Source organism: Chiloscyllium plagiosum, chromosome 51 (assembly GCF_004010195.1).
Source record: "Chiloscyllium plagiosum isolate BGI_BamShark_2017 chromosome 51, ASM401019v2, whole genome shotgun sequence".
Classification (NCBI taxonomy): domain Eukaryota; kingdom Metazoa; phylum Chordata; class Chondrichthyes; order Orectolobiformes; family Hemiscylliidae; genus Chiloscyllium; species Chiloscyllium plagiosum.
Window position 1 is genome coordinate 2,998,152 of NC_057760.1, and position 8,735 is coordinate 3,006,886.

The 8,735-nt window shown below is 47.8% G+C and overlaps 1 protein-coding gene across 1 annotated transcript in view; it reads right to left on the reverse strand.

Moving 5' to 3' along the window:
• Positions 1 to 360: 360 nt before the first annotated feature.
• Positions 361 to 8,735, reverse strand: part of LOC122544724 (zinc transporter ZIP1-like) — a 9,525-nt gene continuing 1,150 nt past the window's right edge. Inside the window, exons 2-3 of the mRNA XM_043684023.1 lie at positions 8,238 to 8,365; positions 361 to 2,136 (exon numbers count right to left, since the gene is read on the reverse strand). Of these exons, the coding sequence (XP_043539958.1) occupies positions 1,459 to 2,136; positions 8,238 to 8,365 (806 nt within the window). The 3' untranslated portion in view covers positions 361 to 1,458. The remainder of the gene's footprint in view (positions 2,137 to 8,237; positions 8,366 to 8,735) is intronic.

Below are 8,735 nucleotides of genomic sequence, written 5' to 3' on the forward strand. Positions count from 1 at the left end.
CTGGTTTATAGGAGTTTTGTAGTCGCAATTTGAATTTTTAAAGAAAGGGTAAATGACAAGAAACTGTGCTAACATCGGCCTGACAGTAAAGCTGATTGGTCAAGTAGTTTGAAACCAAAAGCCACTGTTGTTTTATTGAGGGTGAAAAAGATAGGTATTTCCACTCAATTGCAGCTGTTTTACAGTCCATAATGAGAATTGTCCAGGTCACCTAAAAGCCAGACAGATGTTGTCAACATCAAGTTGCAAACAGTGACCAGGAGCAGGAACCCTGGCTGATTTCCCCCCCCCCCCCCCCCGATCCAGGGGGGCACTGGGCAGTGATCAGGAGCAGGGACCCTGGCTGATTTCCCCGATTAAGAACAGCAACATGTTTATGGACAGGTTGAATATAAAGCACATTATTAGGTGTTAGAATCTCAGTTTTAAGCAATCCCACATAATTGATATAGGCTCCTGTAAGTGTATATCTGTTTTAGTAATCAAGTGTTAAAAAGCCATCGTTTACCAAAAATAGAGGAAACTAACTTTTTTTTCCACAGAAGAGCGCATTTAATAAAACTCTTTTCAAACTAGGCCCTCTCAGCATTCTCAGTTTCAGTTTAAATGATTGACAGCAGTGAGCTCATCAAGAGCCTGCTCATTTCTCACTCACAGAATAAGGAGAGCCCTCTGCCTTATCCCCCTACTCTGAGGACAGGTCAGTGACAGTCTCCCATTACATTATTTCATTCAATGCTTTGATCTGTGGTCCTCCTGTTGATGTGGGACTCGCCTGAGCCAGACTGTCATTCTTCTGTGCAAAAGGGAATGCCACTAGTCAGCCCAGGGGCTGCAGTCAAAATGCACCCAGCTCCATTCAGTACTACCTCTGAACACTCAAACTCCAGCCGCTCAGACAACTGGCACTCTTTGAAAATCCAGCCCGCGATTCCTCAGGTGGACCATAATTCTGACATCCGTTCGACTGGGTGTGAAAATAGGCAATCAAATCAGCTTGCCAGAGGGGAAACCAGAATTTAAACAGAACACTGTGTAAGGTTAAAGGTAGATTGAGGGTTTTGGAAAAGAACTGATAGGGTAGATGGAGAGAAACATTCCCCGCTGGGCAACACAGTCCAGGGGGGAGGAGGCAGAATGTGACAGATCACGTGGAGGAGGAATGAAGCAAATATGGACGAGGAGAAGTGTGACATATCCACCGACGAAAAGCTGACAAGGCCAGATCGATCACACATTTGAAGTTTGGACAGGTTTTGCTTGCCCAGGATATTGAGAGATAAGCAGCCAAGGGACAGAGATACAGTGAGGGCACAGTTCAGCCACGATTGCATTGAATGAATGAATGAATGAATGCTGTAAATGGGAACTGAAATGGAGCTGTCAGGAGAGTTTAAGGGTTGTTTGGACAGAGTGACAGCTGATGGTGGTGAGACGAGATTATCCTAACCACAGCCCTTACCCTGGAATGAAAAGGACCCCTGTGACTAATGCAAAACCCAGGATCAACATGATGACTTTGCACAGCCGTTGATGGGGGGAGTTGAGTTCGTGAGGCAGGATTTCCATGAAGGTTATGTAGATAAAGGTTCCCGTAGCCACTCCCTCCAGCACACATCGAACCAGCTGGTGGCTGGGATCCTCCGTCACAGCGATACCCAGACCAACCCCCAGAGGGGACATGACAGCAAAGACCATGACACAGCCGACAACCACCGTCCACTTCAGCCGGCTCTGCACCAGTTTCAAGGTCAGGCTGAAGGCGATGATACACTTGTGGACCGAGAGGGCAACGCAGGTCTCCACCACCTTGGAACTGGCCTCCTGTAGCCCCACTGCCAGCCCCTCAAAGACAGAGTGCAGGGACAGTGCCAGCACCAGCACCAGGCAGCGGATGGCCGAGTGGGAGTTGAAGTCCACGTGGAGGTGGGGCCCAGCTTCTTCCCACTGAGCTCCGCTCTCACCCGAGCTGAAGTGGTGCTGAGTGTGTAAGTTCCCACTGGGCGACCTGCCCAGCAGTGACCGGGTCTCCTCAAGGTTGCTGGGTTGGTCGCGACACGCCAACACGATCTGCTCCATGATCAGCACCAGGAAGAAGCCCATCACCACTATGAAAAGCGGCAGGGGGAACTGTAGCTGCAACACAATCCAACAAGCACATGAAGGAGCAGGAATCACTGACATTCATGGTCCCAATAGTATAACAGACAATAACACAGTGGCAAAGAAAACGCCACAGGTTTTTGTGTACAATATGACCAGGCTCGATTCACTGGACAGAGCCAGAATGGGTTATAGATAAAAAGCCAGGATAGTATAGAGGGAGCTTTACTCTGTATCTAACCCCGTGCTGTCCGTGTCCTGGGAGTGTTTGATGGGGGACAATGTACAGGGAGCTTTACTCTGTATCTAACCCCGTGCTGTCCGTGTCCTGGGAGTGTTTGATGGGGGACAGTGTAGAGGGAGCTTTACTCTGTGTCTAATCCCGTGCTGTCCTGGGAGTGTTTGATGGGGGGGGAAAACAGTGTAGAGGAAGCTTTACTCTGCATCTAACCCCATGCTGCCTCTGTCCTGGTAGTTTGATGAGGGGGACAGTGTAGAGGGAGCTTTACTCTGTATCTAACCCCATGCTGTCCCTGTCCTGGGGAATGTTTGATGGAGGGACAGTGCAGAGGGAGCTTTACTCTGTATCTAACCCCATGCTGCCTCTGTCCTGGTGGTTTGATGAGGGGGACAATGTAGAGGGAGCTTTACTCTGTATCTAACCCCGTGCTGTCCCTGTCCTGGGAATGTAGAATGAGCAGAAGGTAGAGGAGATTGATCAATAGATCTGGGTGAGATGAAGAGATCGATAAGCCATGATTTTATTGAATGGGAGCAAACCTGAGGGGTCAAAGTATCAACTGCTTTCTCTCTCTCTCTCTCTCATTCTTAATCCAACAAAATTAAACCCACTCAGAGTCAGGTGCACAAGCGATTGTGCAATTGCTGAGAAGATATTGAGTAATTTCTGGGATAGTTGGACACAGCGTGCAAATTCAAGATGTGCAAGTCTCTCTTTCCGGGAGATACATGGTCACAAACCACAGGCTATTTCCTCACAGACCTGTGGCACCGATAAACTGATCCCTAGCAACCCCAAGGAGGCAAAACCTTTCCTTCTGCCCCTCCCCAATCTGCTCGCCCAAAGACAACAACCTCTCAACTCCAATAGGGGCCAGAGCCCAGCCCCTGACCCAAGGAGAGGCAGCTCATTGTGCCTCTTAGACTCTGTGCGACCCCCCCCCTCCCCACCCACACCCCTCAAAATGGGTAGGAAATATTCTCCTTCAGTTGGTGGAGGGGAAATGGAGAGGTTGACAGGAGTGCTGATCAAGTGTCACAGGTAGACAGGGTGGTGAAGGCAGCATTAGGCACGCTTTCTTTCATTAGTCCGAGCACCGTTCCAGCTGTACATGACACTGGTAAGGCCCCATGTGGAGAGCTGCATGCAATTCGTGGTCATCCTGCTATCGGTAGGATGTTACTAAACTGGAAATGGTGCAAAAAGATTTACAAGGACGTTACCAAACTGAAGTGTTTGAGTTATAAGGAGAGGCTGGATAGACTGGAGCTTTGTTCCCTGGAGTGTTGAAGGCTGAGGGGTGACCTTACAAAAGGTTTATGAAATCATGAGGGGCATGGATAAGGTGAATAGCCAAGGTCTTTTCCCCAGGGTAGATGAGTCCAAAATTGGATGGCATAGGTTTAAGGTGAGAGGGGAAAGATTTAAAAGGGACCAGAGGAGCAATCTTTTCATGCAGAGGGTGGTACGTGTATGGAATGAGCTGCCAGAGGAACTGGTGGAGGCTGATACAATTACAACATTTAAGAGGCATTTGGATGGGTATATGGATAGGAAGGGTTTATGAGAAACATGGACCAAATATAGGCAAATGGGACGTAGGTTTGCTCGCTGAGCTGGAAGGTTCATTTCCAAACGTTTCATTACCCTACTAGGTAACATCTTCAGTGGGCCTCAGGCGAAGCAATGTTGAAAATTCCTGCTTACTATTTATATGTTTGGGTTTAGGAAAGCGGTCAGCATGAACAGGTTGGGCCGAAGGGTCTGCTATCGTGCTGCATGACAGTGATATAGGGAACAGGAAGATCCAGATACTTTCATTATTTCTTCATGGGATGAGGGCATTATTTGCATTGGCTTCCCATCACCTAATTGCCCTATGAGCTTACTTGGCCAAATCAGAGAGCCGTTAAGGATCAGCATCATTGCAATGAGTATGGAGTCAGAGCAGGTTAGGGTGGTGAAGCAGATTAATTTTTACAACAATCAACGATAGTTGCTTGGCAACCAGCAGGAAGACTATCTGTCCATTCCCCCACATATTCACCAGTGCTGAGAGTGAGATTTGAACTAGTATCCCAGGCTGTCAGTCTGTGCCTCTGGATGCTGCATCCAGTGACATTACCACTGGATCTCTCACTTCCCACTCTTAAACAAGAGATACAAACAGAAAAGTCAAGCCCCACCTGACACTGTCCCCATCAGACACTCCTGGCACAGAGACAGTGCTGGGTTAACAGTAAAGCTCACAAAGAGTAAATCAGAAAAGTAAACGTTTTCCCAGCGTTCAAACTGAAATAAAATTCCAGTGACTCTCTGGAAAATGAAAAAAAAACAAAAACAAAAAAAGGCTTTCCTCACTCAGTCTCCACCAACCACTCTTGGGTGGGGACAATAAAGGATCGAAATATGCAACAAAGGGTCAAAACACAATGGAAACTAAAATCTACCCCTCTCAGCTCCATTCCCACCAGGCGCTCCCGGGACACCGTCAACAAGGCTCTAAAAGTTCAGAGGAAAAGGTTCCTTTATCCATTGCTAACATGAACCCCACTCAGCACTCTGGGACAGGGACAATACCGAGTTAAAAGAAAACCCCTCTTGGCTCTTTTAAGGGTTGCCTCCCCCTCCACGCCCCCCAAACCAAATAGCAGAGGAATGCATGATGTTTGATGTCGAGGGGGAGCTTGAGCAGATTAGTGAATTAGTTAAACTCGGAAACAGATGAAACTCTGAACTGCAATAGAGAAGCACAGAGAAATCCATCTGACAGCCTATATTAGAAATAGGTCACAGCGTTCAACAGCAGAGTGTGGCAAAACACCCATGATGGAAATCACAAATGCCTCAGTAACTGAATGGGCACAGGAAGAGTTATGGTGCGGGGGACTGAGTGGGGGTGGGGGAGGTGAATCAAATGGATTGTGGAGGTTGAGTGACTTATGACGGAGACCTAACAGTGAGTGGTTTATGGTACCAACACTTCAGAACGTGTCAGTGTGACCACATCAGTGAGTCAGTCATTTCCTGTGTTCGATCTGACTGACCTTAGTCACACCATAGTCAGCAATCCAGCATTGCCATAAACAACACTGCGGGTGAACACGTTCCCACGCTCTCCCCCCCACCCCCCAATGACTGCTTCAATCCTGCTACGGCAGAGCTGGCTCACTCAGCAGATGGCATCCCTGCAGACAGAAATCCCTGCTGCGTGTACATGGTCTTACAGATGAACAGTCTGCTGTGGAATAGGAAGGACTGCATTTTCTGTTGCCATTTGCCTGGTTACAATCAGCGCAACCAAACGGCCATCCAAATCCAACCCCTGAAACTTCTGCCCGTTACTGGGTGGACAAGCTCAGTGTAATACCAGAGGTGCGCAGCTGGATTAGAGGACCCAACCTTTCCCAGGTTTGATTCCAGCCTCGAGTGACTGTGTGGAGTTTGCACATTCTCTCAGTGTCTGTGTGGGTTTCCTCCAGGTGCTCCGGTTTCCTCCCACAGTCCAAAAGTGTGCAGGTCAAGTGGATTGGCCATGCTAAATTGCCCATAGTGTTAGGTGCATTAGTCAGAGGGGAAATGGGTCTGGTTGGGTTACTCTTCGGAGGGTCGGTGTGGATTGGTTGGGCTGAAGGGCCTGTTTCCATACTGTAGGGAATCTAATCTAAACAAAAAAAAGGTATCAGGTTCCCCTCTGCACAGGGAAATACAAAAGCTCCTGTGGTACTGTTAGAAGTAGTGGAAATCTCCTGTGGCAACATCCGTTTGCTTTTTACTCACCCCTAAATCAACTTAGAATTAGAGTTAGGTTTATTGTCACATGTACTCACGTGAGTACAGGAGTACAGTGAAAAGTGCACAAAGTCACCATTTCCAGCACCATCTTAGGTACAAAATTGTAGGCGTAAATTCGAAACATAAAGAACGAAGAGGTAAAAGTTCTGCATTACAGTCCTTCTCAGGAGGGTGTGTATGTCTGCCTTAAATACCCTCAATGACTTGCCCTCCACAGCCCTCTGCAACAATGAATTGCACAGACTCCCCAACCCCTGGCTGAAGAAATCCCTCCTCATCTCAGTTCTAAAGGGTTGTCCTCTCAGTGAGGCTGTGTACTTGGGCCCTAGTCTCTCCTACTAGTGGAACCATCATCTCCACATACACCCTTCTCTTTTGAACTGAAAAACAAACAGAGTAAAGAGTTAGAGGCGTGCAGCACTGAAACAGACCCTTCAGTTACAACTCGTCCATGCCAACCAGATATCCCAACCTCCCCCGCTCCACCCCCCCAACCGCATTTTTTAAATGCAGAAAACAAAAATGAAAAGCAAAGCTCTCTCTGATGAAAACAAACTGAAATTAAAGTTCCCTTGACATCATCCACATCAAATACTCCCGGGACAGGAACAGCAGGGGGATTAAACAGAGTAAAACTCCCTTTACTCGTTCAAAAGCAATAATGATGAAACAGTCCCTGCTGGGGCACTGTATCAGAATCAAATGGAAACTTATACAACCAAACAGAAACTTACTAAAATTAAAATAGTGTTGCCCAGGGTGACAACATACCCCAGGGCCTGCAGTGCCCACTGGTCTCTAAAGGCCTCTACCATACCAGTGGTGCCACATACTCCCTCCCCAGACATAACCACCATCCATAGGCAAAAGTGAGGACTGCAGATGCTGGAACTCAGAGTCGAGTGTGTGTTGCTGGAAAAGCACAGCAGGTCAGGCTGCATCTGAGGAGCAGGAGAATTGACATTTCGGGCAAAAGCCCGCCATCAGGAATGAGGCTGGGAACCTCTGGGTTGGACAGATATCTTTCTCTCATTCTTATTGTAAGGGTTTTGCCTGAAACGTCGATTTTCCTGTTCCTCGGATGCTGTCTGACCTGATGTGCTTTTCCAGCACCACACACTCGACCATAACCACTACCGACGCCCACTCTATCCAGGCCTCTTAGGATCCTGCGAGTTTCAATCAGATCCTCCATCACCCTTCTCAACTCCCTCGAGAATAGACTAGAGACCTCCACCACTATGACAAGCCCTTCATTCCTGGGATCATTCTTACAAATCTCCACTGAACCCCCCCCCACCCCCACCTCAAAGCCAGCAAATCCTTCCTTAGATACGGAGCTCAAACTGTTCACAATATTCCAAACATGGTGCGACCAGTGCCTTGTATTGCTGAGGCTGTATATCTCTGCTCTTGTATTCTAGCCCTCTCAAAATGGATGCTAACATTACACTTGCCTTTCGAACTACCAACTGAATCCGCCTGTTAACAATAAGAGAACCCTGAACTAAGACTCCTTAAGTCCCTTTGTGCTTCAGGTTTCAGAAGACTTTCCCTGTATGGAAAATAGTCTATGCGTCTATTTGCCCTATCAAAGTGCAAAACCACACATCTCCCACATTGTATGCCATCTGCCACTCCCCTAACCTGTTCAAGTCTCTCTGCATCCCCTTGCTTCCTCAAAACTGTCCCTCTATCTTTGCGTCATGTGCAAATTTAGCAACAATGCCTTCAGTTCCTTCGTCCAGATCATTAATGTATAAACTCGTTTATCCCAACTCTGCTTTCTGCAAGTCAGCCAATTCTCCGCCCATACCATACTTTGACCCTACACCATGTGGTCTTATCTAACTTAGCAGCCTCCTGTGCAGCACCTCATCAAAGGCCTTCTGGAAACCCAAATAGATCACATCCACTGGCTCAAACAATTCTAACAGATTTATAGGGCATTACCTCCTCGAGAGAGTGTGCCATGCGGATTTAGCCCTAATTCACAATGTTCTGTGGTATCAAACTCTCAGGTTTGTATACGGTGAACGTGTAGATGATTGACAGATTTATGATACCTGAGGCCTGGATTAGTTTAAATGGCACTCACTGTAATTTTCATCTTGTCCAGCACTGCAGCCATGTCAGACAGGAAATCTGGAAGCAAATCCAACAGACACGTGGCTAGGAATACACCACCCGCCAAGCAGCTGAGGAGACTAAGAATTCGCCGCTGACCTATCAAAGAAGGATTCACAGTCTTCAATGAATGTTAGATGTTTTAAGAGTGAAATCTCATCAACACGTGGCTGAATTAAAACTCTTGGGGGGGGGGGGGGGCAAGGAGTGAGTTAAGAGAGTCACAAAGTTATTGAGGATAACAGCCCCCCAGTGTCTTGGTACAAAGTGAAGGCCACAGTGACCAGATCATCTCTCAAAAGTCGAATATGTTTGTTCCCTCAGCACCTTCCTGCCCAGAGGAGGGGTCCATCTACCCCCTCACCCTCCCCTCTCTCACTCCCCCCACAACGCCCAGGGAGGGTCCATCTATCCCCTCACCCTCCCCTCTCTCACTCCCCCCACAACACCCAGGGAGGGTCCATCTACC